At 41.9% G+C, this 27,870-nt stretch overlaps 3 protein-coding genes across 3 annotated transcripts in view; 1 reads left to right on the top strand and 2 right to left on the bottom strand.

Moving 5' to 3' along the window:
* The window catches only part of LOC118794063 (C-Jun-amino-terminal kinase-interacting protein 4-like), a 39,044-nt gene extending 26,270 nt beyond the window's left edge, over positions 1–12,774 (bottom strand). The window contains 4 exon segments of the mRNA XM_036552204.1: positions 2,419–2,513; positions 3,131–3,201; positions 6,935–7,055; positions 12,253–12,774. Coding sequence (XP_036408097.1) covers positions 2,419–2,513; positions 3,131–3,201; positions 6,935–7,055; positions 12,253–12,552 — 587 coding nt within the window. The 5' untranslated portion in view covers positions 12,553–12,774.
* Positions 11–17,459, top strand: LOC118794064 (lipid droplet assembly factor 1-like). Its single transcript, XM_036552205.1, has 6 exons — positions 11–343; positions 13,901–14,039; positions 14,991–15,100; positions 15,265–15,433; positions 16,082–16,220; positions 16,980–17,459. Exons 3-6 carry the CDS (start codon positions 15,005–15,007, stop codon positions 17,029–17,031), a joined length of 456 nt encoding a protein of 151 aa, XP_036408098.1. The 5' UTR covers positions 11–343; positions 13,901–14,039; positions 14,991–15,004; the 3' UTR covers positions 17,032–17,459.
* A 1,744-nt stretch (positions 17,460–19,203) lies between these two features.
* Positions 19,204–27,249, bottom strand: LOC118794357 (ER lumen protein-retaining receptor 2). Its single transcript, XM_036552593.1, has 5 exons — positions 26,923–27,249; positions 23,035–23,135; positions 21,896–22,054; positions 21,537–21,789; positions 19,204–20,716 (listed from the first exon to the last, which is right to left on the bottom strand). Exons 1-5 carry the CDS (start codon positions 27,011–27,013, stop codon positions 20,682–20,684), a joined length of 639 nt encoding a protein of 212 aa, XP_036408486.1. The 5' UTR covers positions 27,014–27,249; the 3' UTR covers positions 19,204–20,681.
* Between the last annotated feature and the right edge of the window lie 621 nt (positions 27,250–27,870).

Genomic DNA, 27,870 nt, shown 5'->3' with positions numbered 1-27,870 from the left:
GGGCGGGCTGCAGCGAGGGGAGGGATGACATCATCTGCAACCTCCCCGAATGAGGGAGAGAGAGAGGGAGAGAGAGAGGGAAAGCAAGGAATCTGGTTTCTGGGTGATGCTATGATTGCCTACCCAGCTCAAACGTCCCTTGTTCACCTCTTCCCTCTTTCCTTTCTCTCTCTCTCCCTCCTGCTTTCTCTCTCTCCTTGTCACACAGCACAGCTAATTAAATTCTCTTCTCTCTCTCCCCGTTCCCACTCACTAGTGCAAACGCGGAGGTGAGAAAAACAGTGGAAACAGCACACTAACCGCGGCTAATCACTGAGAAAATATGGAGCGGCTCACAATGCAGGTGAATTTACCCACTCAGAGCTCATCTGTGTTAGCAAGCCAAGCTGCATCAGCACAGCAATGTTATCAAATATATCTATCATGTTAAAGATACAAATTAGCTACAACCTTGAGGACAAATATAGGAACACTGGACATCTTCCATGTACAAACAAAATATACAAAGGGGATGAATAACTGCATGGCCCTGCATCTAGAAGAGATAAAGGTCAGAATCCATTGTAATTATTATAGAGCATCTAGACAGCAGCCTCTGCTAATGTTACACAGAATTGAGGAATGGACCATTTCATCCAATCACAACATGCAGTGTCATCTCCCCAGCAGCTTTTGACCAATTGTGAGTCAGAATACAGTATCATAACCCTCCCAGCTCCAGACAAATCCTGAATTAGAACACTGTTGCTTCTGCACCAGCAGTGAACCAATCACAAGTCGAACATGCCGCTGCCTCCCCAATCAGCTCCTGACCAATGCTGAAACAAAGGCCTTTCCAAACAGGAGCCTGCATCATACCACACACAGCACACAGAGTAGGAATTCTGTCACAAAGTGAGAAAAAGAAAACCTCTGTCACTCAACAACTTAACCCTAATCAGGCTTTATGACATGCCACCTTCACCTGTCACACACAGAGCATTCACAATGCAGCCTCTGTCATTTTTTCCAGAGTTAAACATCTGCAAGTGTCACCAACAGCAGTATGTCAATCTATTCACATTAGAGAAATGGACGGATTGACTTCATTCAATCAGAATACACTCTATCACCTCTCTGCCAGCTCTGGACCAATAATGCCAGTTTCAAACCAGCCCAGCCAGATTTGCACCTTCTATGTAATTTCAGAGTTTTAATGTCCATATTGAAAGAATGTTTTCCTTGTAAAAGGGGTGTGGCCATGCCATTGTGACCAGCTTCAAAGTGGTCACAATGGCATGGCCATACCCCTTTCACAAGGAAAACATTCTTTCATTTATGTGCATTAGCTCTCCTAGACCTGAAAAAAGGAGAAACCAGTATCACGGTTCTATCATTGTTGGTTTTGGCCCGCGGTAGACTCGCTGGACTGAGTAGACATTTTAAGACACCTGGCAGACTGCTGCATGCAACCAGTTGGGACTCACCTCTCTCCCACTGTAGGGCTGGCCTGCTTAGTTCAGGTTCCTGGTGCATTTCCATTGTCTTTTTTCTCATGCTCACCCTTGCCTGGTAGGACCACTGATATTACTGCTGCCAGCCCACCAGGCTATGCACAACTGCACAAGGTGCAGAACTACCTTCAGCTCTGTCAGTGTCAGTCTCAACAATGGAGGAGATAAGGAAGGTAAGCAGAGAGGGGCACACCGCCATTACCAATCACATTAAACAACCAGAGGTAGACAAAAGTAACAAGGAGTGTAGTTTTACAAAGGAAACCTCAGCCTTGGACTGTAGGTGACGTCCAGGTGCTCGTCTTGATCTGGGTAGATGGTAATGTTCAGTGTAACACCATGTAGACTGGCTCTGGTTGCAGGTAACGGAATGGAAAAGCAATCATACTTCACTGGGACACATAGCTCATACTAGCATAGATCCAGCTCTACACTGCAAAAAATAGCCCTTCAAAAATAAGAAATAAAATAATTAATACAAGGTGTTTTTTGCTGAAAAAATCTGCCAATGGAACTAGTGGAAATACACAGATATTCAAGATGCACCGTCTAAAAACAAGTCCTTATAGCTCAAGAAGTTTTGCTTGTTTGGTGACTGTGTCTTATATTAAGTGTAAAGAGATATTTTGACTTGAAAAGAGACAAATATGCTTGGTGAGATTTGGATTTTTTGCAGTGTACTGTGGAAAAGGGGTATAATGAGTCAGCCTGGTTATAGCTCCACAGTAGGAAAGGGGTATAATAAGCCAGCCTGGTTATAGCTCCACAGTAGGAAAGGGGTATAATGAGCCAGCCTGGTTCTACTTCTGCAGTGGGAAAGGGGTATAATGAGCCAGCCTGGTTCCAGTTTCTACAGTGTAAAAGGAGAATAATAATCCAGTCTGATTCCAGCTTTACAATGGAAAAGAGGCAATGTGGCGTTTACCGCACTCTTCCCAGAGTCCCTGTCTCAGATGCATCTCCTCCGGTCAGCTGCTGTAGTTTAGTGCGCTCCAAGAGCTCCATGTAGGTGTGAATCATCTGCAACAAACAGACAGGAAGCAAAGCTTAATCAGCAGGTTAAGAGGAAGTGACACATCATAATGGGGTGAAAGCAATCATGCTCTGTCAATCACTAACTTGTACAAACCAAAAGCCAAAATATTTTGCTTGCCATAGCAAAAACCATTATGATTGGTTCAAATAAATGAGCCATTGATAACACGATGGTTCTGCCCAGCCGTCATTATTAACAAGTGAAACACTCATGTCCATTAAACCTGTGACCAATGATGGGATGAATGACAGCCTTGAGGGTGGAGCAAATAAATGAATCTTATGTATACGTCCCAGTTCATATTACTTTGTTTCTGTTCACAAAGACTGAAGGAAGGGGTGTGACTGAAACTTGCCCCTAGAAATGGAAGGGGTTATTTGTCTAATGCTAACTCAGACATATTCTTGCCAAATGAAACAGCACAATGGGAGATATCATGTAGCCACTGTAACATGGAACCACTGGTAGAGGACTTGATAGACAGGACAGCCATGAAAAACAATATACAGACAAGGCAATTAACCCACTCTTATAAGGAGCTAAACTTGGCCAAAGACAAGCCCATCCTTATGCCTCAGACCTGCCCCCTGACTCTCCTTACCTCTGTGTGTCTCTGATGAAGTGAGTTGAACTCCTTCTTGAGCTCCGCCTCTCGTTCCTCCAACCTGCCAACTGAGAGAGGAAACCTCTGATTGGTCAGTCAGTCTGTCTAGAACAGCTGCTCAGGAGCACACTGCCCACTACTGGTCAGGATCATTTCTACACTTCGGTGAAGCTGCACTTAAAACTGCATCTAGACATGAGACTGAAATTCTAAAGAGTGTGTGTGAATTCCTACTGGTCCACAAGAACAGCTGGTGGAGAACAATTTCACCACTTTTGTTGTTTTTCAGTGGCAAACATAGGTCTTACAAGGAGCAGTGAACCTCCACTAAAAATAAAAACAACCAACGAGGCATGGTACTAATAACAGTCCAATCTGCCAATCATATTGCTGTTATTGAAGAAAAAATGTTTACAACTTTTCTAGAATTTATTTATCAATACATTTTATACCCCATGACTAAAATTCAGACCTGGTGATGCATTATATTTGGATATCTTACTTTCCATACTTCTAAATTTTCAGAGATCTGGATCGGCATTGGCCGTCTCAGGATGCACACGTTGGAAAAACAATGTTCTATATTCTGGCATGAGAAACCCATGGACATAATTCATTAAAATGAAATCGCCATCCACTGCAATAATGACAATTGGCCACAAGGTGTCCTAAATTTATTGCAAACCAGGCATTTTATACTAAACTGGTGCCAGCAGTAAATTTAAAAGACAGGAAATGCTGTAATCTTCCAGATGATTATTAATAGGCCTGGCTTAGAGGTGTCTAAACACTATAATCATCCCATTTGCTGTCAGGTCTACCTTCAGTCTCTCAACTTTGCACTGCCATTCCTCTGCTAAAGCGTGCCATTCTCCTCACCCTTCTGTGATGTTGCAAAATGCAAAATGTCACCATAGTGCTGATGTAAAACACTAACTATATGGCAGGCAGCCAAATACTTATGCTTCCAAGCCCATGTTTTTGTTCTCTTTTTTTAAAAAATTATTTTTCCTTCTGTTCTTCTGGCAGGCCAAATGTGTAGAAATATAAGTCCAATTTACACAAAATTTGGATGCATGTCTGTTATGACATGAACTTGTACATGGAAACTTTTGCATCAGGGCCAAAGGCCCCTCCACCTCCATATTTACAAAAAAACTCATTGCTCACTCATGCCATAAGCCTCCTATGTCATAAAACTCTAGGGAATGTGAAATCTGGTCCTGGATGTAGCCCAAGGGCTCTATTAATCAAATTGCATGGGGCTTATGGAGATCTGCTATAATTTGGAAGTTACCTGGATCAAAAGCCTACCTGTGCCATAAAAACATAAAAACTGATTTTTCCCACGGCTATAACTCCAAAACGGTAACAGCTATTCACACCACATCTGGTAGGTTTGTGGCATATGTATATGCAATTCTGTCATAAAGTTTGCAGATGTGGGGCGAAGCCCCCCTCCGTAAAAAAAATCCTATAAAATATGGTCTCAAAATATAATCGGAGTCTATGCAAATACTTGCAGTACTGAAGTCTTCCACGAGAGGTGCAATCCCGTGTATTGAAAAGGAAACTCTTATTAAACACTTGGTGGACATGAAAACATGGCGGAGCACGCGCACAGGAACCTCATAAAATTTAGGGTTACTTCGCTACGAATCTCAAGTTCGGTCTTCAACTGAGAAAAGTACTTCTCTTCAATACACGTTGCAAGTCGTCATATCACTGCGTAGCGACTCAGTGAGTTTACGCATCATTTGAAGGACTGTTTGAACAAATCTTGTTATGACTGTCACTTTAAAATGCGTGTTGTATCTGTAAATGAAAACATAGTTGACTAGCAAGCTAGATTCCGTTCATCACTGAAATTAACTCAGCTGCAGCTGATCTTGTGTTAAATTCTGTTTATCATTGGAAAAAGCAGAAACGCTAGATTAGAACATTTTGAACTTCACCTTATATGTCTGGCACCTAGCCAGTATTGTTGAATTAGACAGGCTTAGCAAGATATTATGTTTCCAATGTTTCTTACGTTATTCACTGCAATGAAAATGTTTCATAATGTAGTTTAATATCAAAGGGTGTTTGCTAGTATTGTGAATACATTTACGAATTACTTTTCTAAAACTGAAGTGCGCTTGTTATGGAAGAACATATTCGAAGAAAGAAGTGCATGCATTACCTAAGGAACGACCTGTTCAGAGTTAAGAGTACATAAGCTGATATTCATGATATTTTAAGCAGGTTGGTCCACTCTTTTTGCTTTACTCACTCTAACCAGCATGCCTTCAGCAGTAGTTTAATATATGAATGGGGTGCTAGCTAGGTTGCTAATATTTAATATACTTGTGTACATAGAATTTACTTCTTAAACTTTAAAACAAAGCGTAACTCATTTAATATGGTAAAATGTATTGGAAGTGTGTGCGTCATGATGTAACAACAGTCCTCTTTATGTAGAATCTGCACGTAACTTGGCAAATCCAACAAGATGATTATTATTACACAATATTTAAATTTGTGTAACTATAAAACAGAATATAGCTGTGATTAAACGAATGTATGTCATTGAATTGTGCTGTTTAATTTGTTTTGAAAGCACTGAATGTGTTCATGGAATTATGGAATCATGCTGTGCAGAAAAAAACAGTGTACACAATGAACAGACAGTTCAAGCAATAAGATGTTAATTCTTATCAGTTTGTTTAATTGTTATATTATACTGCATTACACCTTTGGGGCTTGGAAGCATTTGAGGTAGCTTGCGAGCTCTTGTTTGATCTGTTTATTTTTGACTCAAAAAGCTACCTGATGTTCATCTAAACATTTCAAACACAAAGCTGCCTTGTTTTTTGTCCCACTTTTGTTTATAGAACAATTAAGGCTTTCCTGACACTGTGATCTGAGTGGTTTGTTTAAAGAACACAACACAGAAAGGGTCAAAGCTCTCTGTCATAAGAATGATGGAATACAAGGCCAGCCATTTGACACAACCATCTCTAGACAGGTGCTGCTCACTCAAGTCCTTTAGAAACACCTTAAAGGGACTGCCATACAGACCACATAACACACAGTATGTACGTTTAGTTAAGCAGAATCATTTAAACCATTTAAATATCATTTGAAAGGTCAGCTTAAATCCACTACAGCATCTCATTGCCTGGATGATGTATTATTGTGCATGGATTATTTTATTCCTATGCAGTAATCCTCTTACATAAGGGGTGGTTTGGCAGTAATGTCAGCTATCATATGAGGGGTGGGGAATTGCAAAGGCCCTGTAAATATAATCCAATTACTGTCACCCTCAGCATTAAGTCTCTGCCTCTGTCATTTTCACTGTGTCTGTGTAGTGCTCGTGTTAGAGTGTGCATTGTGGGAGGAAGCACTGCGTGGGAACAGGTGTAGACAGGTGACTCATTCTGGCCAGGGTGGGGTTTCTGTGAGAATGAGTGAGTCAGTCAGTCAGTCAGTGAGAGAGTGTGTGAATGAGAGTGTGGTGTGAATGAGTGAGTGAGTGAGAATGAATAAATGAGAGTGAGGTGTGAGTGAGTGAGGTGTGAATGAGAGAGTAAGCAAGACCGTGAGGTGTGAATGGAAAAAGTTAGTTAAGTGAGGTGCGAGTGACTGGGGAGTGAATGAGAGTGACTGAATGAGTGAGTGAAAGAGCAAGTGAGGTGTGAGTGAGTGAGTGAAGTGTGAATGAGTGAGAGTGTGAGTGAGTTGTGAATGAAGTGTGAATGAGTGAGTGAGTGAGTGAGTGAGTGAGGTGTAAATGAGTGATTGGCAGCGGTAACTCACTCTGGTCAGCATAGTTCTTGGTGCGGAGCTCCAGCTGCCGTGCATGTGACTGTAGCGTCTCCATATGGCCCTGCAGCTCCTTCTTCTCCTGCTCCTGAGAGTCTTCAAACTCTATGAACTTCTGCAGAGAGAGAGAGGGGGCTATCACACCAAACATTCACACATATTCTTACACACACAGACTCGCCCTCATACTCTGACCTATTATACTCTGCACACATACATATTCACACACACTCACACATACTCTCTCTCACACAAAATACATACACTCTCTCACTTTCATGAACAAACACACATACACAAGCTCACACACAAAACATTCTGTGTCTCTCCTCTGCATATAATGATGCACAGTGTATTTTGGTTTTCAAACAAGCTAAACCAGTATTTTCATTTCTACCAGAAGATACATTACAAAATATGGCCTCCATTATCCATGTATTTATTCATCTCATTGCTTAAATCAATCAGCCCACAGTAATTTTACAAGCTTGTCTGTTAGTTTAACACACATGCTATGTGTAATGCAACTAGGTCATTGGTTAAACCACACTCAGAGAGGTCTGTTGCTTGTTGCCCATTGCTCCTTTAAATAAAGTGATACGTTTATAGGCCGACTGCACTCTGGTTGAACAGGTATGTCACCCACCACTTTTGATTGGGCCAGCTTTGTGTATATATTATCTCAATTTAGAGCTCCCCTGTCACCAGACATGCTGGCCTACCGCATGACAGGTAGGCAAGGCTGCGGTCTGTACAGAACGAACTGTAGGTGTGAAAGGCATCTCCTAACACATTAGCACAGAGCTGTCAAAACGTATTTCCTCAAGGGCTGGTGTTCCAACCAGTTACCCCAGATTAATTGGCCTAATTGTTTTAAATTGCTGGTAAACACATATACTGATGAATTTCCCAAGCTGCACTGCAGTAATATATTTAAATATAGGGCACATGTGCAATCTTCAGCAGTATGTATCACTTTGACAACAGACACCCATCATTAGGGCTACCTATGAAATTAGGTATGAAGGCTTGGGGAGAGAAGTAGCACACACACACCCACACACCAGGCCTCCAACATCTGAGTTTGGGGTCCCTCCACTGAATGCAGGCCAGCTAAGACCTGACATGATCCCCAAGCCAGACAGTCAAGGTGTTCCTACAGTAGTCGGTCAAGGTCTGTGACAACCTTTTGGTTCCCACTACACCACACTGCTAAACAACAATAATAATCTTTTTTTAAACAAAGTTCCAAAATATACATTAATCTATATCTTTAGTCTTCAGACTTCCCCCTACATATAGATATATACAGTAAAGGGAAATAGACAATAACAGTCCAGCTTTCTGAGTGTTTTTAAATGAGCAAGAAACCAGTTATGAAAGACTCCCTTGCCTCTTGTCCTTTTTATATTTGATGTAGGCCACTCTCACTGTCCCAATAAAACCTTCCCTTTATCATTCAGGCAAAGACGAAAATGTGCCTTATTAGAACAGTAAAACTACTCAGTGGTGGGGGATAGCCTGTAAAAGTTCAAAAATATAATTAACTTACAGACACATTATGCTTTCATGCATATTCTTGTGTGTGGTGTTTCAGATAGCCATTGCGAGTGATAGCTAGAAGTGATAGCTAGAAGCTGAGGTTATCTGAGACCAATACAATCACTTCCAAGCAACCAGATACCTAATTTTTAATATGATTGATGGTCTTAGATGCACCACCAGGTGCATCATGCTAGCTAAGTAAACAGTCATAAATTTCTGCCAATCATTAATTTAATATGAACTCCACAGTTCATTGAATTGCATTAGTTTGTGGACTGAAACGTTGGCTCAGTACTATGTGCTTGTTGGATGAAAAAGCAGCTGGGGGAAAAGCAGTGTGGCGCAGTGGTAAGGACCAGGGCCCATAACCAAAAGCTTGCTGGTTTGATTCCATGCAGGGGCACTGCTGTTTTTCCCTTGAGCAAAGTACTCAGCCCAGAATTACCTCAGTAACTGTACAGCTGTATGAGTGGATAATACAAAAAATTGAAAACCTACGAAAACCTTCGCTCTGGATAAGAGCGTCTGCTAAATGACAATAATGCAATGCAATGAAAAAAACATGGAGAAAAAACCATGCCCTTTGCCTTTTTTCTGCCTGCCTTACCAAAAAATTCAAAGTCTCTGTTCACATGCATCTCTGCACATGCATGAGACGGTCTGGCTGAGCAGGAACAAACCATAAAATTTAATTTCCTATAATTTATTTGACACACCTGCACTAGGACCAAGCTGGGGCTGGGGTGGAGCATACTCTGTAGTAGGTATGGCCTAATTAAATCAGACACAATCTGTAGATGCTGCTGTCATTGTAAATGTTTCCTGCTATTGCAAAGACTTGTAACTGCACAGGAAACGCCCTGCAGTAGCTTTTTAACACTCAACTACTGCCATTTACTTGTGATGAGATTACGGTAGAATGTACGGTAGAATTTGTTCTCCTTATTCCCCATATAACACTATGACAACCAGACCTGGGGTCAATTCCACTTAAATTTGTTCAATTCAAGGCTTTCATTGAAATTCAATCCATGTACTGAAAATCGTCTATGAAGATTTTTCAATTAATTAACTAAATTTCAGTTAATTTCTTGAATTGACTGAACTGAGGAAAATGGCAAAACCGACTGCCTGCATAATGTGTGTCACCACAGACACGCTATAGAGACTGACATCAACAGACAGGGCATGGAAGCGTTGCTTTTGTGGAAAAGAACATGGCAGCATCTGTATACCAGTACAGGTGTTGCCATCAGAGTTGGGGGTAGTTCTGTTTCAGTTCAGTCAAATGAAGAAATCATGTGGTTAAGGAGCAGGACTCATAACCGAAAGGTTGCCGGTTTGATCCCTGCTGGGACACTGCTGCTGTACCCTTGGGCAAGGTACCCAACCCACAATTGCTTCAGCAAATATCCAGCTGTATAAATGGATAACATTGTAAAGAATGGTAACCTACGTAAGTCGCTTTGGATAAAAGCGTCTGCCAAATGAATAAATGTAAATGTAAATCAAATGATTGAAATAATATGCATCCCCACCATTGGACCTAGGCCTTTTGTTGAAAAGAACAGTATGGGAGAGGACTTCATTTTCTGTTAATGTAAAGTGTTAAAACCCAGATTCAGATTTGTATTCAATGTTTTTCAACATTATTAGCACTATGACTCTGATACAATTTCTAGATGCTGTGGCTTCTGCAGTTTCCATAGTTTCATAGAGGCACACTTTGCCTTTTTTTGAGTCACTCTTGTTTCATCATCAGCCATGGCACTTGAACAATGGCAGCTGAGGGTGTCTCAAACGCTAAAGCTCTGGTGGTGGATAAACACAGTGGAAAACCAGTGGTGCTATATCAGGGCAAGGCATCCTGGACCATCGCTTCTCACTGGCCCAGGTTCAGCACTACAGCAACAAAGGGGTAAAAATACCACAGCTGCCTACTGGCGAAATACCAGTGAACAGACGCTCCACGTCACCTTCGCTGAGCGTTCACTCAATGAGAGGCAGAAAAACACCACCCATAAAAATAGGTCAGGGAATACAACCAAGGGCTTTCCCAGGGCAGCGTCTCAGAGGGGCTTTCTCTCCATGTCAGCTGAGCTAGGCAAAGGATTTTATAAACGGGTCTCACAAAACAGTAAATCAGAGTAAACTGGAAAAACGATCAATAACGTTAAATCAAGTGACACTGATATGCGGATGACAATGGATTCAACGTCAAAAGAGGTGTCATATATTGGCATGGCATTCTTTCAATAGCATGGGTCATACCTTAAAGTATGCAGAACAGCTAGACCCTTCTGAGTTTGCACAAATGAAGTACATTACATTACATTTAGCAGATGCTCTTATCTAGAGTGACTTACATAGACATAAATACATTACATACAATTTTACCCATTTATATAGCTGGATGTTTACTGAGGCAATTGTGGGTTACGTACTTGCCCAAGGGGGAATTGAACCAGAAACCTTTCGGTAACAAGCCTTTCTTCTTATTATACGCTGCCACAAAATTACAGAGCTGTATGGGGGGGACCTTTCATTCTCACCATCTTCTTGCGTGTTTGCGTGTGTGTGGAATAGTTAGGAAAATGCTGCAGAGGGTCTTTGTCATTCTTCTTTCTTGAGGGGTATGAGTGACAACAGCAAATGCCACCATTAAGTATGGTGTGATGCTGCCACTGAGCCAACAGAGAGAGGTAGTGTTGGCATGTTAGGCACCCCTAATCTGAGATTATGCAAAATTAAGAAAGTGGTGAATATGTCCACATTGAGTAATGCTTTCCTTGGTTTTTTTGTAAGCCATATATAAAGATTCTTATTGCGCCTATCATCACGTGAACTGCATCACAGAGTGACCCCGTGTCTTGGATTTGTTAAAATAAACTCTTCATACTGTACAGAGGGCAGTCCCTTTCTACTATCCACCAGCACAAAACCAGAGGAACGGAAGCCAGAACAATGACTATATTCTAAATAGACCTGTTCGAATTTTGTTAAATTAAATTATAAGATTACTCATAACGAATGCTAACAATTACTACTGACAGTCATACAGACATCACTACCGGAGTATAGATATGAAATCTTAAATTATGTCCAGACTCCAGCAGTGTGCATATCAGCGCTTAAACCTTTCATTGTTTTATAATGTTTTCAACCATTAGAAAGTTAGTTGCATAGTTAGTTGCATTCTGTTATGGCTATCCACGAAGGATTTCTGCTATAATCTGAGATTTGGTGAGCTGTCTGTAGCCTGTCAATACAAACCGCGGAATCTCTAACGGTGTGACTACACAATAAAAAAAAAAGATTTGCCTGAAAATGCTTGGCATCGCCAAAACTAAGCATCTCGTGTTTGGATATAACGATAGGCTATAACAATCTCACAGAAGGCACATCTTGCTAGCTATCTGAAATATCTTAGCTACATACGTGAAAAGTTATGAGCCACACGAACGATTTGCTGAGAACTGTAAACGTGGCGCTGACAGGTCCATAATATGGGGAACGATACATGATGTAACAGCATGAACCTTTTGATTTCTGTACAACAGAATGACTTCGTTTTCCCCGCATATTAGCGCAGGTCTTGAGAGCGAGGAGCTGACGGGCTATCATGCACATGTGTGCGCGTATTTAGGCGACTGATCTCCGGTGTGAAACACTACCAGTGCGGCTTGGGTAGCAACCGCGGAGCAAACGGAATTCATTGATCATCTGTGAGCATCCTCTTATCTGCGTCCCAGGCGTTCCCAGTTTACCTCCTCTGCGTGCTTCCTCAGCGCCTTCTCCCTCTCGTACTGGGTTATGAGCTGCTCGTTGTCCTCCTTTAACAACTCTAGCTCGACTTCGTGCTCCTGGTTCTCCGCGAACACGGAGTCCAGATTCTCCAGCACGGCCACGACGAGCGGCATCAGCTCCTTCACCACGTCCTCGTCGTACTTCCCGATCAGCCTCTCGAACTCACGGTAGATGGAGCTGGCCAGGCCGGACACCCGCTCCGACATCATCGCAGACGTCCCCGGGTCGTCCTGGTATACAACTCCATCCTCCAACTCCATTTTCTTCTCGCTCCCCTCCTTACGCTTACGTCCTGTTTTTTGTTATATTTCCCCACAAGTATTTATTTTTTATACAATGAATACTGCGCGAATTCCCTCATATATGTCAAATTAGAAATTGAATACCCAGTTAACTCGCAGTAGCTCCCTTAAAGGGACCGTTGTCGTGCGTTTTTCTATTTTCCTCTGTTCTCCCTTCAACAGCTGAGTTGTTGACCAGACATCGCGTAATGACGTCACATTCTTGAACCGGGAATGACAATTTTACAGACAATGCTGGAAAGGGGTCGACTGCGATTTATCGGTAGGCCTAGAATTGTCATTTTGGGAATTCTCAGAAACATCTGTATGCTTAATTTACCAATTGCATGACAGCATTTTTTTAGAAATGCTGCTGTGCCCACATAGGTAAATTTCACATTTCAAAATTTACAAATTACTCCCGCGATCTCTGTAGCCGCGATGCATCTTGGCTATACAATCTCGGTTTTGCGTTCCTTATTTGCATTTTTGCATAACCATTCCAGTTAAACATATTTAGCGAATTCCTTGTTGCTACAACGCCACGCTCCATTCCTCAAACATTCTTTTTCTCAATACAACTATAATCTCAATTATGATAAACTTGTGATATCTTGGGAGCAGATTATATGTAAAACTTATGCTCAGAGAACGCTTTGATCAAATAATGAATATTTAATCTCGACATAATTTAAATATTTAAACAAAACAAGGTAACACATACTTATATCTTTAGAAGATTAAAGGGGCATACTGACGTCTGCCAGCAGTAGTGGCAATTCACACCACAACTGGAATGATGACAGAAAAAGCACTGGACCACTGATTTAGATCATTCGAAGGTTGAATACTGTGCCCTCTGTCGGTTGTATAGGGGTAATTACAGACAACTCTTACAGAGTTGGAAATACCACTACAGTGAAGCGTTTTTGAGTTATGGGGACATTTACACATAACCGGACGGAAATGGTCAGTTATACGAACGGCTTTCAGATCAAGTGATGAATCACAAGATAGGTTTTTTCTTTTCCAAAAACGAACTAGAAGGCATGCCAAAGGTGTCGATTTGGTGTGCTTTGGAATTCTAATCGGATTACATTGGTAGGCCTAATGAAATCTGAAATTTCAACACAATTTATTTTGACGCTAATATGAAAGTATTATCAAGCGGTGCGTAAAACTTTCCGAACCGATTCGGTCTTAAACAGGGTGTTGAGGTAGGTGGCAGCGGCTTTTCCTTCTCGTATTACACAATACCATTGGGAGGAGACTCACATCCTAGTTTATTTTATTTGTCACCACGTTTGCAATTTCTCGCCTCCTTTAGAGAAGGCGCACCCTCGCACGTCTTCCCTTGGCCCGGGCTGGACGCAGGCGTCATCAGTCTCAGACGGACGGAGAGGTTTGCCCTCCTGCACAATACTGTTGTGACGTCCTATAACTCGAGGCTGTTTCCTCTGTAGCAGGTACCCGGACTGTTTATTTTCATTACGAATCCAAACCCTCCGTCATGTTGTGTGCATTTATTAAACGTTTAGAATAATCCCGAGTTTACTGGGTGTGATCGGTTTAGCTCGCTAGCTAGAACCAAATGCGCTATTCTTGGTGAGTTAAAGCCAAATAGCTAGCTAGATAGATAGCACCTCCTCTAGTATGAATTTAGAAAGATACAGTTTAAGTACAGTCGAGGCCGAGGCTTGATAAACAGAGGTTCACAATGACACGAGGACGGAAAATATGCATGTTCGATTGTCCGTCATACGTAAACATCGGCGTATAGCCTAGCTATAGTAAATTTTCAGCTATCTTCAAAGGGAAGGTGAACTGCAGGCAACTACAGGAGCTGTAGCTACTGTGTCATGTTAGAAAATCCCATAGTAAGAAATACTGATAAGGTTAGCATGGTAGTCCAGTGGTAGACTATTCTGTCGTAGTAAAATCTATATTAGACCCCCTATGTAGACCCCCTTACCAAGCTATTGTCTCGGTAGAAATTTCCATGTAGTTATTGCACTTTAAAATTACCCATGTCATGGAATAGTGTTATACAAAATACCATGGCAGTCCAATACATTGCATCGTTTTTTCCCCCCAAAATACCAATAATGCACTATGAATATAAACGTTTAAAGATAACAGTAACAGTTGCTATTGCTGTTTAGATTGTTTTTCACCGTTTGGACCTGCATGCAACTGTTCATTAAATTGTGGTTATTTTTTATTATTTTGTGTTTAAACAGTAGCAAATGACAGGATTTTGTAAAGGCTCCGTAAACTTTGTACAACTGTTTACTGAAATAAAACCAGCACTGTTGTTCCTTTTGATTATTTGAGTTTTCACTAATGTTGATTTGAAACGTCACAAACCTTTCTGCTAAAGATGTAATTTCCTCTTTCTCCTCTTTGCTTTGATCAAGATTTCACTCCCATAATGCAGTGCAGCAATGTAGTCACGCTGCCAAGAGCACTGTTGCAGTTTCGGAGTAGCCTGCACGCCATGATGGACCACATGCACAGGGACCCTAAAGTGAGCAAGCCAATCTCCAAGCCACTCGCCTAACATGACCACTCTTATAATGTACTATGAACATGAAAACGTAGTCCTGTAGGTTTTCCCATTGTTTCACATCCTGCACATCAGTATCAGTACCATGTTTACCTGCATTTCTGCTTTTGTCTTCCTGTCCTTAGATGGCTGAGTTGATGAATACCTCCCTGGGGAGGTATCTCAATAGCCACCCCTTCTTTGCCCTGGCATTGCTGGTTTTCGGTGCCATGGCGACAGTACCCATTGGGCTTTTTCTGGGCTTCGCCATGATTACGTTCATAGGCGCCACCATTGGCTTCGTACTCTTGGAGGGTGAGTCCAGGCAGCAAGTTGTTGCATGTTAACCTGGTTAGCATCTGGTGCCAATCACAAGAATTAACAATCTGACATTGCCAGTAAAAAAAAACTACAGACATATATTTTTTGTTACGAAACCATGAGTCACCGACGCATTGGAGGCTGATATGTAAATGGTTAGTATGCTCCACCAACCACCTCCCCCAGATTTTATTTTTGTAACAGAAAAATAACGGAGTAGATGCCTTTTGAAACATTGTTTTGGTGGGAATTAGAGGGTAAAATAGTACCTCTTCTGAAATAACACCCGCATTTAATATCCCTAATGGCCTTTTCTCTGTCAAAAACAACACTCCTGTAAATGCAGGGACATTTGACATTTGGGAACCATTTGACCTGAATACAAAATCTGACCAAAAATACTGTCCCTTTTAGCAAAAGCTGTGTATGTTCTTGTGAGATCCTGTGCTCTGTCCCATAGTGCATTCCCTGTGTGCTGCTCTCTCCCATAGTGCATTCCCTGTGTGCTGCTCTCTCCCATAGTGCATTCCCTGTGTGCTGTTCTCTCCTACTGTGTGTTCCCTGTGTGCTGGGCTTTCTCCTGCAGTGTGTTCCCAGTATGCCATTCTCTTTCTCGCTATGTTCCTGTTCTCTGTCCCGCAGTCTTCCTGCTGTCTCTTGGAGGTGCCACCCTGCTGTGTGTCCTCTGTGGCCTGGCTGTCCTGGCCATCGCAGTCTCCTCCATCCTCAGCGCTGTCTACATCACCACCTCCAACATACTCAACTTCTACTACAGCCAACGGTACGAGCACTCAGGTCTGCATGCAAGGCACCAATCTGACACTACAAAATGGCCAAGGCCCTCTCTGACCCATCTGGCCTAACCAGCTGTATGTTCTTAAAACTGTATGTATTGTATCCACAAGGGCTGATCAATCAAAAGCAGCAAGTGTTTCAAGCTCCCAATTACCGCTTATCAGGTATTTTTCATTATATAAGAAACATGTGGGCAATAGAGCAATGGTCTACCCCGCAATGTGGGCCAGTCCATGCATACTTACCTCTGTTAAGTGCATGATTACTGTCAGACATATTCAGGGGTAGCCAAACAAGGCAAGCCATGATACACAGCTACTGCGTGACAAAGGCTTTGAAATACCGGGCTGGTTGAGAGCGAGGGACATGTCCTTGACTGTCCTTTGGCTTTGCCAAAAGGGGATATGGAATTTGTGAAGGAACAGAACGGTGTAGGCCTGAAATTAGCACAGTCCTGGGAGAAAATGTGGAATGTGCGCTTTAGAATCTCAAATCAAAACCAAAAAGTCAGGCCTGAAAGGGAAGTGGGAGACCATTTTGGACAATAGCTTTTCCTGAACTCTCCACAATAAAATGAGGAACTGAATTGTATTTGTTTAAATTTTATAAATATAAATTTCATTTATTAGTTCCTTCAGTGAGTATAGTTTCATAATTATTGTGTGTCTGAAACAGTGGAGCATTTTGAACATGAACGCAGGCTTTTGTGACTGGATTCATGGCTCTGTTTGTGTCTTTCCTGAAGACTGTTGGAGAAGAGGGACCCAGTGAAAAGCAAAGGGTTACAGAAGCAGTAAGGCCACAGAGGCTACCCACAGGAGGGGCTCACAGGGGACTCCTGTACCCCAGCACCGCTACCCCAGTTCCACTCCACAGCTGCGGCAGCCTGATGGCTATCCAGTGTTTACCCATCATGAGATTTGAAACCATTTGTTAAATGGGACATCTGAAATCATCTGCAGTTTAACAGATATCTGATATCTGATGTTTAACAGTATATCTGAAATCGTCTGCTAATTAACCTGAGATCTGACATCATCTGCCGTTTAACATGATACTTGACATCATCTGGCTCTCGGTATCTGTTCTGGCTGGCTCTGTTTTATTTGCACCCATTTCATCTATGATAATGAGCATTTTGCACTTAATTTCCAGTATGTTTATTAATGGTGTAATTCAGTGATTGTAATTTTTTTCTGATATAATAACTCAACTGGAGACAGGGAGAAGGACTAGTTTTATATGGGTGCCATTACTGAGAGGAGTATTTATTTGATTGTGTGAAATGTTTGAAGTGTTCTAAATGTGCCTTTATTTTTGTATTGCATTTTTTAATATTATGTCAATCATTATTTGAGATATGTGAGGTCTAGTACCTGGGAAACAAATAGCTCACTGTCAAGTAAATATTCTACAGAATCCTTTAAAGGGTAACACTGATGGTTTTGTTGGAAAAAAAAAAACTGAAATGCTCTTTGTGATTTATTTAGAAGTCAAAGCAGCCTGAGGAGAAGTATGCTTCAGAATGAACATAGAAATGTTGAGACATTTCTGAAAAACATTAACTGGAGTAGTCTGGTTCTGGAACTTCAAAAAGCTCCAGGGAGTATTTGATTTCAGTTGTTATGCAGCGAACCAGTTTTTAGGAGCTCTGACTGGGAGACTGTCCAGTAAAACTTCCCAGATTTTTCAAAAAGACTTGGAACAATGAGGGAAAATGAAAAGGTCTTGTGTAGCTATTACTTGTTAGAGTCAGTTTACAGTACTGATGGTTCAGACCGAAGGGAACATGTCACTCATTTGTATGGTTCAGCCAAATCCACTTCACAATGGATGAGTGTATTAGATACCTGTTTGGCTCGTCTCATCATAGATGGTTTCCGGTATGGAGTGATAAACCAGCAGGTATCAATGTGTGTCAGAGGGGAAGTGAGCCAGTTTTACTCAGTTTCAGGAGCTCACAATGAAATGTTTGTGGAAATACAGTAAATAGTATTGTTTTGGTCATGTTGTATTGAAGACCAGTGGAACGTTGGAAATGAGATGGAGGTGAAATCCAGTAGTTTTCCCAAAAACACTTGAACTTCAACAAGGGAAAAGACTTCAGAAACAAGTGTTTAATTTTTTTACACTGCTGTTTGCATTTAAAATATTGCATGCTGGAAACATCAGTGAGATGTTATTCTAATACGCACCTTTGCTACTGTTGCACTATGAACTTCAATGAAAAGCTGTCTTGACGTATGTCTTAAAGAATGTGCTGACATTGTGGATCATGTTTGTAAATTATTTTTAATATATTAAAGAATATATACAACCCAATGGACTTGTCGTGGAAGTTAACTCGGCACTGTTAAGTCAATGTCGAGGAATGGCCAAGTCTCTAAAAATGATACAGCATCTCACGAATCGGACCACTCAGATACATCTGGCTTCACTGAGAGTGATGCATCTTTCCAAGATCAATCTGATATGCACTACATTAAAATGAGGTGCATGACTGGCTAATAATAATTTTGATACGCTTGTCAAATCAATTGTTAGTTGTTTGACAGTTAATTGAAATGAACACTTAAGCTCTTCTCTCACCATCTCAACCTTTGCTAGAAGGTCAAAGGGCCCTAATCAAATGTAGAATTTCAAAATCACATGATAAGAGTCAGTCAGTCACAGGCATAAGAGTCAGACCTCTACTTTTGAATGTTCAGACTTGAAAGATACTTTCTTGACCTCAAATTAAGAAATAGGAAGGAGGAAGTTTAACTAGCAATTGTTTTGTAACAGTGCTCATGGGATGTGAAGTACATAGTTGGAGATTATGAATTAAGTTTTAAATTCTGGACTTCACTTACCATGAACACCTCCGTTGAAGTTGCCACAGCCTTAACTTCATTAAATTCTTTTGGATAAACAGAGCCGTTAAGAGTAAATTAGGACCACAAACATTTCCCATAAAATCTTTACTGGAGGTGATATCACAGGGTAACATGCAAAACATAAAAACCTACAGGAATGACTTAAATGAAAATACACCAGAAGCTGAGGCTGAGTCTCAGAAAAGTGAACAAAATAACCGTATACTGAACTAATATTCTACCAGTACAAAACCATTAATGTCACACAATCCTCCAAAATTGAAGATAAATTTTCCTTGTGTGAGTTCAAAATATGCACATCATATACAATTCTGTGGGTGTTTTAATATGTTCTTCTTTTTTATTTAGGGACAAATTACTGCATCGGGAATTCAAGAGAGCTGATACCAGGAATCGAGTCCCACCATGGTAGCTTGTCTGTTTGTTCATCCCAGTGTGGATACATTTCACAGACCCTGATTGGTTCGTATCAAACTGATTCCCACAACCCAGCAATCCAACTGGCCACATGTAGAGTTTGGCCCAAGTCTGGACACAATCAGTTTGTGAAAAAAATCCAGTCTTCTATTGGTACACTAGATTATGTCACACAGGTGCCGATCCCATACTCTCAATAATGCATGGGGCTCCAAAACAATTTAAATGAGACATAGGTCAAGTCTGAAGATTGGTCTTGAATAGGGGCTTGCCTGTTTAGGTAGGTTTCATGAAGAAAGAAAAAGCTATGTACAGCACTGGAACTCACCTAATCAAGATAAGGCATTATTGCAAAACCCTGCATTTCAATTCAAAAATCTCTTTGGGGGCAACATTTGACCTCAAGAACTTAAAGGGAAAAATCTCAGCACTAATTTGAAATCATTGACTTCTGGACCAAACTCGAGAAAAAAAAAAATTAAAGACAGGTCAGCAATCTCTTTCAGAAGGGAAAAAAACAGAGGAAGCACTGTGGGTCTAATTAACTTCTCTGCAATTGGCATAACTCACTGACAGGAATGTGAACTAGGACATTGATTAGTTGACAATCCAATACAAAAAGCCAACTCATTAACGCTAACTTCTGGCATTTTAATGATAAATTCTGAGGGGTTTTTTTTCTTACTTTTCAGCTGAAAGGCTAGTAAATCTTGTACAGTCATGTCCTGAAAACAGGCCTCAAAAAATTGGGTCTGCAAACATTCTCAAACATTTTTAGTGTTCCTTTTCTTTTAGGTGTGGCAATTGATTTTGCATCATCATCAGCAAATTGATCGAAATGCATGTTTAATCGTAGAGATTACACCTCACATGTAGAAAACCTTTTTTAACCTTTAAACAGCGATACAAAAGTTACGGTAAGGCAAGATGCGTGACACAGAGACCTGCGGATGACAGAGACCCAGAGAGACCCCGTTTCATTTCCGGAGACGTAGATTTTTTTCACTGACAATGATCAGGAGTTACTGAAACAGCAAAACCCACTAATGTTCCCTTTTCCCACTCCGTCTCAGGCATCTTGCGCTAGGTCCGTGGCAACGGTGACTTGCGTTGCCCTGGGAGACCGCAGAGGCGGTGCTGCAGGTCTTTGGCACTTAGGCGGGCAGGCTGAGCTTCTTTCCTTTCAGCACTGGGGGGGAAGACGTCACAGGTCAGTGTAATGCTCATCATGACTGGCATCCCACACAGGACATTTATGACCCAGCATCTCACATACGGACTAGCACCATAGACAACAGGAGACATTTATAATCTGCCATCCCACATTCAGGACCACAACCCTGGAACAGCACATTTTGGAGCAGCATCCTTGATACAGCACATTTATCAACAGATATAGCATTTTTATGGATACAGTCCTACATAGAACACTTTAATGGCCGGTATTCTATACAGTGCATATTTAGAATGGATGTGATCCTAGATCTGTAGAGTCCTGTTTAACAAGGCTGTCGTGACTTATTGCATACAACATGAGTGTGTGCAATTTATGCTGGCTTTCACTCCAACCAAGCACTGAATTATGTCTGATGGAGAGGTTAAATCTGGAATCTGGATCTATGAACTGTTGTGACTGAAGGATACAAATGAGGGTGCCCTGTAAGTTATCATTTGAGGCCATTCAGCAAATTAGTGACACAGAGAGGTATTGAAATATATTGATGGAGAATAGTGGGTTATTCAATGGAGCCTTGACGCAACCGATTAAGTTAAATTGAACAATTTAAACAGCTTACACAAGATGTTGTTGTCCTGGGTGTGTTCAAGGTGCTAGTGTTGAAATGTGTTGAACAAAACTTACCTGTTCAAGAATGCACGCACGCACGCACGCACATGCAGCCTGTCATTCATACTGCTGAAGATTTCCACAGGCAATGACCGCCTCAGATTCAAACCCTGCAACCCTCTGACTCCTGATGCTTCTGGGGTTAGTGGCGCACGCTGCTCACCTTTCGTGACATACAGGTAGAAGAAGTCGCAGTAGAGGATGGTCTGCACCACACCGGCCACAATGGCGATCATGTCGAAGAAGCCCTCGAAGTAGAAGCGCCAGATCCAGTTGATGAGGTAGAGGGCGCGGTACAGCCCCAGGAAGAATAGATAGTGTGTGGTGATGGTCTCCGCCTCGCCCGTCTTGCTGATCATGAAGAGCTGCGGCAAGATGGATACTGACTCCAGATAGATGGAGAACGTCCAGAGTATCTGAGACAGGGAGGGAAAGAGAGAGATGGGATTCCTCATCAAAAGGCGTCCATTGGTGATCTGAGGGTTTGAATGACGAAATGCCCAAATGCGAGACGCGTTGTACCTCCAGCGGAGAGAAGTCATGGTTGACCAGGAAGGCAAGCCCCCCAACTGGGACCACCAGGAACTCCACCCTGAAGGTGTCATGGTTGCCATCATACGTGGCCTTGAACTTGACATAGATCAGGTAGACGGTGGCGTACGCGCAGCCGATGTAGATCACCTGAGGGGCGGAGAGCAGAGAGGAAATGTCAGCGGCGTTATGTGGGCTGTGCTGGGCGAAAAAGGCTTCCCAAACACAGGAGTGGGTGGAGCTACCTGGCACTCACATGCAAGAACCTATGAGAAGATTCTGCTCTCCACAGCTGAATGCTCCAATTGGTTGAAATCTGCAAGTCACTGACAGCTTAACTGATTTCTGGGGTTCATGAAACCACACACTTCAAGTGCTGCACGCAAATACATGAAGATCCTTTCCCCCTTACCCTACGGGGGAGTGGAAGTTGGGACAAGTAGGTCCTTATCACTTTTATTTTTGTATTCTGACTTCACAGTTTGGTGCTCAACAGTACTGAGCTGCCCCTCCTCAAAAGTCAAGAAAAGTCATTAATAGAAGATATTGTCTTTAAAGATTTACAGTACACTTTCAACCCTTCCCCCTACCTCTTCAAATTGCCAACAATCTGAGCTACAATTGTAAAAGCTACTGTGGACTTTACTTTTCCATTTAAAAGAAGGTAAGCAAGATGGTGCATGGCAGAAGAAACCTTTGAGCTAGCAGACATGTTTTCAATGTGACTCATCATCAGAGGCACTAGTTAAAGACTACAGCGGTGACACCCGTATTAGTTGGGTCATTACACTTATCTGAGGCTCCTTTCAGAGTCTGTGTAGCAGTGCTTGTTTGCACAGTCACAGCTTGCCCTATACAGACGTTCTACAGCATACATGGGAAAGTGTGTCGTTGCACATGCAAACTTTCACTGATGCATTAGCCTCATGAGGGCCATTGCTCAGCATAGCTTAACACCTTCTGTGGAGCTTTCAAACACTTCACTTTTCCAAAAAACAAACCTGATTTCAAAGTAGAACCTGCTCCAAGTAGATACACATTACAAGAAAATGAACTAATTGTATTTCTCAGAGGGCAGCCCCCCCTGGCTGCTTCCTTTCAAACTACCAAATGCCATGGTAAGCACTCACCTTCATGCTGGTGTTATAAAGGGAGATAAAGGAAGTGAACAGGTCCAGGTACCGCGTGGTGAAGACGGCAGCAAAAAGAATCTGGCTCTTCCCAGAGATACCTGGAGGACAGGGCAAAATGTTAGGGTGACAGATTTCCACTCGTTTTACACTGGCCGCCCTCCCACTCATGGGTCAACTACACTTTGACACACTTAAAATAAGATCATAACCATCATGTATGAACAGACTATCATAGGATGTCTGGTACTTTAAAATGAATGGTAGCTTCAAACAAGTCCCCAAATCTCTATACATTACCTTTTCAAGAAGGCATTAAGGTATGCAATGCCCCAAGGGAAGTCTGAGGCCATAAGCAACTCCCAGGCTCATAATTCACCCTCTTAATTAAGTTTCGTTTTCTAATCACATCTTCTGAATGTAAATATTCTTCGGGCAACAGAATGGAGTTGAAATGGAATAAGCCAGAATACTGGCCTCAGGAAAGATTAGGAAAGATTGACTTAAAGTCCCCAGCATGCATCTTCAGCACAGCCCAGTGTCTGTGTCGGGGTCAGCTAATCAGAAGAAGAGGAAAGACCTGTCCTGATAAAAGCGCTTGTACCAATGAAAAGAAACAAACAAAAAAAAACAGACAGCAAAAACTAAGGAGCATTACCTTGAACACAACCTCACATGGCCAAAGTACAAAGCACCGCCTTTACCCTGACGCTCATTGCACCGTTTGAAGTTGTCGAAGTCCGCCGTTTGAAAGTGTATCATATTAGTTGCCCTATAGGCTGTAATTGTACAAATCTAATAGTACTGTGTCCTCAAACAGACCTTGCTCTCAGCTGGGAACTGTCTCATTGTGGAACTGTACACATCCTGTCCCCGTACTGTCACTATACTTGCTGTATGCACTTTTGTAAGTCACTTTGGATAAAAGCGTCTGCTAAATAAATAAATGTAAATGTAAATGTAAATGTACAAAGAGGACACCTTGAGCTTGCTGAACTCACAGGCTGAGCAGCACAGATTATTGCTTGCCAGACATACATACTCTGGGTGTGTGAAATAGCTTAGTGTTCCGTTTTAAGTTGAGCAAATTAGGTTAGATATAGACACTTACATCCTTGTATTCTGCTGGATAAATAGCAAAATGATTAGGCCTCGCTCTATGAAATAACACCAGAGTTCTACCCAGGATTTGATCTGGCAAACCCCAGGTAAATGGGACCTCAGCACTAATCCACACTGCTACTAAGGACCACCTGATTGGTAGAACCACCTACAGGAATCTCGTTCTCCTTCCCTATGCGCGCAAAACACAACATGCAATGGCAGGGAGGAAGCTATTCAGTAAATGAGACAGCGGCATTAGCGAAGCTGGCGGTGCCAATTACAAACCACATGTCAAACCATACCGAAAACATAGTACTGAAGACCAGGAGTACAAAGCAGGAAGCTGCTGACACACTCACACTCACACTCAGCTCAGCTTAGATCAAGAGAATAGAAAACAACAGAGTGGATGCTTGATGGCGAGCAAAGCTGGGCTGGAACATTTTACACACACTGAATAAATAATAGCATCAATGCACATTACCAATGTGAGCATGTAAGGTTTTTCTTCATCCCTGATGTTGGCAATTCCTGTTATTTCTTAATGGTATACCTTGGTGTACTGGTGTAAGTCACTCTGCATAAGAGCACCTACTTAATGATAAAAATGTAAAATATAATCTAAATGTCTGCTGCCCTCCATCTCTAAAATAGTGTAGCCTAACTGGTTTGATTGTCTCTCCTACAATTTCCTCCTTTCAGGTTAAATGCTACTGACAACCGACTTGCTTCAACAACTTTCATTTTTAGGGTAGCGATCACTCACATTATAAACTCATCTGTAGTCAGGACGACTGATAAACTGAAATACGGTCACAAGGTCTTCTTGACTGTTATCCATTGCTTTATATGACCATGATGCAAAAACATTCAGGTACAAAGGGGTCATTTAACACTATTTTAACAGCCAACCAACAAGAACATAGCTTAGAAAAGCAGGGGTTGTTACAAATCAAAATCGCAGTCTTTTGCCATTTGCCTCATCTTGAGTCTTAACCGGTTTCTTAATCCATTTTATTGGCATGTTTAAGGGACAGCATATGAGAGGCAATTCATGCAAATACAGTCCTACATCTGTGGTATTTGTTTTACTTCAACTGGTTACCTCAAATAAAGGCGGAGGACGGAGGAGAGGATGGACCCAAACCTGAGGTGTCCTTCGTTTGAAGCAAAACTGGACAGGGCAGCAAAACCCCTTAGCTGGAAAAACTGCTAAGTGAACGATGCTTATAAAACCGGTAAGGAGACATACAATGATAGTGAAATGCAAACAGACCAGGAGAAAGTGGTGCGGCGACCCGGAGTTGCACTTTCCTAATACACACTTCATTCTGTCCCTGGAGTGTCCCCTGTATCATGCATCACATTGACGCTGCCGGTGCCGAGGTCCCACATACCAACCGGTGGAGATAAAGCATTGATTCTACACCCATTCATTCAAAAGCATCGACTGACCTCGCTTGCTGATCGCTGTAAGTAGCTAAACATATACGTCAAAACGCCACAAAGTCCGGTAGCTAGGTAACTATCTAAACAGAAGCACAAAGTGCAGACATAAGATACCTAACTCCGAGATAAAGCGCTTCTTCTGGCCGCGTTCAGCATCAAGCCGTATCATCCTACACCCTGCCAATGAAATGCTTTACTGTTTAAATAACATTTTGCATTACGTAAACTATCCATTGAATTAAAACAATAGAGTATGAGCCGTATGAATCCAAAACTTGCAGCTATATTAATGTTGTCCCAACTGCTTCACAATCTGTCTATTCTGACCGCGCTGCCACGTCAGAGCCAGACCATGACATCGAGTGCCTAACTTTCGAAATGAACAGGTAGCTCGCCAGTCTAAAAATAGATATACAGTAAATCTGTCTAGCTCTAAGAAAGACTTTGAGGCTTCATAATCAAAGCGTGATTGTCAAACCTGAACCACATCTTAACTTACTGGTGAAGATGCCTCCCCACTTACGTGAGGAACTTTTCCTCGCCCCCGCAATCAATGAGCTACCTCGCTATCGGGCTATTAGCCAATTTCTAAAATCCAGTGCAATATATCCTAACTGGATTATTGAAATATTGCTATCCACACCAATACAGCGTCTAAAGTTACGTGATTCGTCATATAGTTATCAGACGCATGGCTAGCAATCTCTGTAGCTACGCCACAGCTACAGCTAGCTAGGTCTTTTGAGGTTACCACGTACAACATTATTTTGAATAGCTAGGTAGCCAGCAAAGACATTAGCTGACCATCTACACCTGTACCAACCATGCAACAGAATGGCACTATTTTGTAAGATGTTTACATGTCTCTACTCCAAACAAGACTAGACTGTGTTAACGCTAGTTCGCCTAAATAGGTAATATTACAGAGATTTCGCTACGTTAGCTGCAGTAGCTGCCTAGCTAGCCAGCATTAGCGACCTATCGGTCTACTTTTAACAGCAAACACGCAGGTAGCTATCGTATTCGAGTTACAATACAAAACAAATGGAAGCAAAACAAAAAAATGAATGCGATCAAACAAAGTTACTTGCAGAACTAGCTAGCTACCGTTAGAGTGTATGATTATACTTGTGAGGCCTTAGCTACCATTGAGTAGCTTGCTATTAGCTAGCTGGGCATATACCTTGCTAGCAAGCTAGCTATATGATGCAAACACATCCATTACTTTGCTGATCACCTTACTGGCCAGACTGAACAAAACCACTATAGCTAACCCGCTTGCAACGCGGCTATCTGAGACAGCTGGTTAGCTCGCTAGGAATCAAATGAACCTACCGGCACAAGACCTGGTTTTCCATATTTTGAGCAGCAGGATAATGATGGCTGCTAAATGGGAGAGATCCCCGGTGAGTCTGAAAATGTTCATGGCTGTACTGGATGCAGAACCTGGTGTGTCTTCAGATGGGCGAAGCTGGGCTCAAGGACGTCGGTAGCTACAACAGCTTTTTGTTGTGCAAAAACCTTTCCGGTTTGACTAATAATCTGAACCGGCTGGCTACGTTTTCTAGACTCTTTTGGAGTCAGCAAGTCAGATAGCTAGTTGAAATATGGCGTGCCCACAGCGACGTGGCCCAGGGACGTGGCCAAAAAATTACATTACAAAGCAAGCTGGGAACGGGTTGGAGACAGCCGCGCTGGGAGTGTCCAGAGCACTCCGACTGACACGCCCGTTAAAGGGAGGTTCGAAGCCCCCCGATTCACATTATAGTCCTCGGCGAGTCCTGTCAGGGAGTTCTCAACAAAAATATTATCGAGAATCCCCTCATTTTAAGTTCAAGGTAGCATTTTCCCTGCTACCATGCACATTGTCCTATACAGACATTAGTTGGGAACAGGTTATTAGGAAATAGCAAACACTTTTCAAAGGAAATGCAGTTTCAAATGGATGGGGACTAGACTACGCTGTGACACTACGATATTTTTTCATTATTTTATGTTACTAGTTGAGTGGCTGTAAAAGAGTAATTTTCTCATTTCTTGTCCATTAACAGTTACTGTACAACGAAATCCAGGAGAAACAACTTAAATCCTTAAAACGCGCAGCGGGATGGAAGATACAGATAATTTGGAATTAGGACATAAATTTGAAATAAAGACGGTAAATTTAAAGTAAAAACCAAAACCATGGAAGGCTACATTTTCGGCTATCAGTTTGTGAAAGTATCCACACAATGTATGCCTTTAATTAGACAGCGATAGAAAAGGAATGTGTTCAAGGTCCAA

Source organism: Megalops cyprinoides, chromosome 19 (assembly GCF_013368585.1).
Source record: "Megalops cyprinoides isolate fMegCyp1 chromosome 19, fMegCyp1.pri, whole genome shotgun sequence".
In the NCBI taxonomy this organism is placed as follows: Eukaryota; Metazoa; Chordata; class Actinopteri; order Elopiformes; family Megalopidae; genus Megalops; species Megalops cyprinoides.
Note: the sequence above shows the minus strand (reverse complement) of the source record. Positions and strands in the feature narration are given on the sequence as shown.

Bases quoted from the DNA above. Each gene is read 5' to 3' on its own strand.
- LOC118794064 (XM_036552205.1), top strand. From the start codon at position 15,005: ATGCAGTGCAGCAATGTAGTCACGCTGCCAAGAGCACTGTTGCAGTTT. The intron at 15,101-15,264 runs GTGAGCAAGCCA...TCCTGTCCTTAG, and splicing joins ACATGCACAGGGACCCTAAA to ATGGCTGAGTTGATGAATAC. The intron at 15,434-16,081 runs GTGAGTCCAGGC...TCTGTCCCGCAG, and splicing joins TGGCTTCGTACTCTTGGAGG to TCTTCCTGCTGTCTCTTGGA.
- LOC118794357 (XM_036552593.1), bottom strand. From the start codon at position 27,013: ATGAACATTTTCAGACTCACCGGGGATCTCTCCCATTTAGCAGCCATC. The intron at 22,055-23,034 runs GTGAGTGCTTAC...TCCGCCCCTCAG, and splicing joins TTTATAACACCAGCATGAAG to GTGATCTACATCGGCTGCGC. The intron at 20,717-21,536 runs GTGAGCAGCGTG...CTTCCCCCCCAG, and splicing joins CTACCTGTATGTCACGAAAG to TGCTGAAAGGAAAGAAGCTC.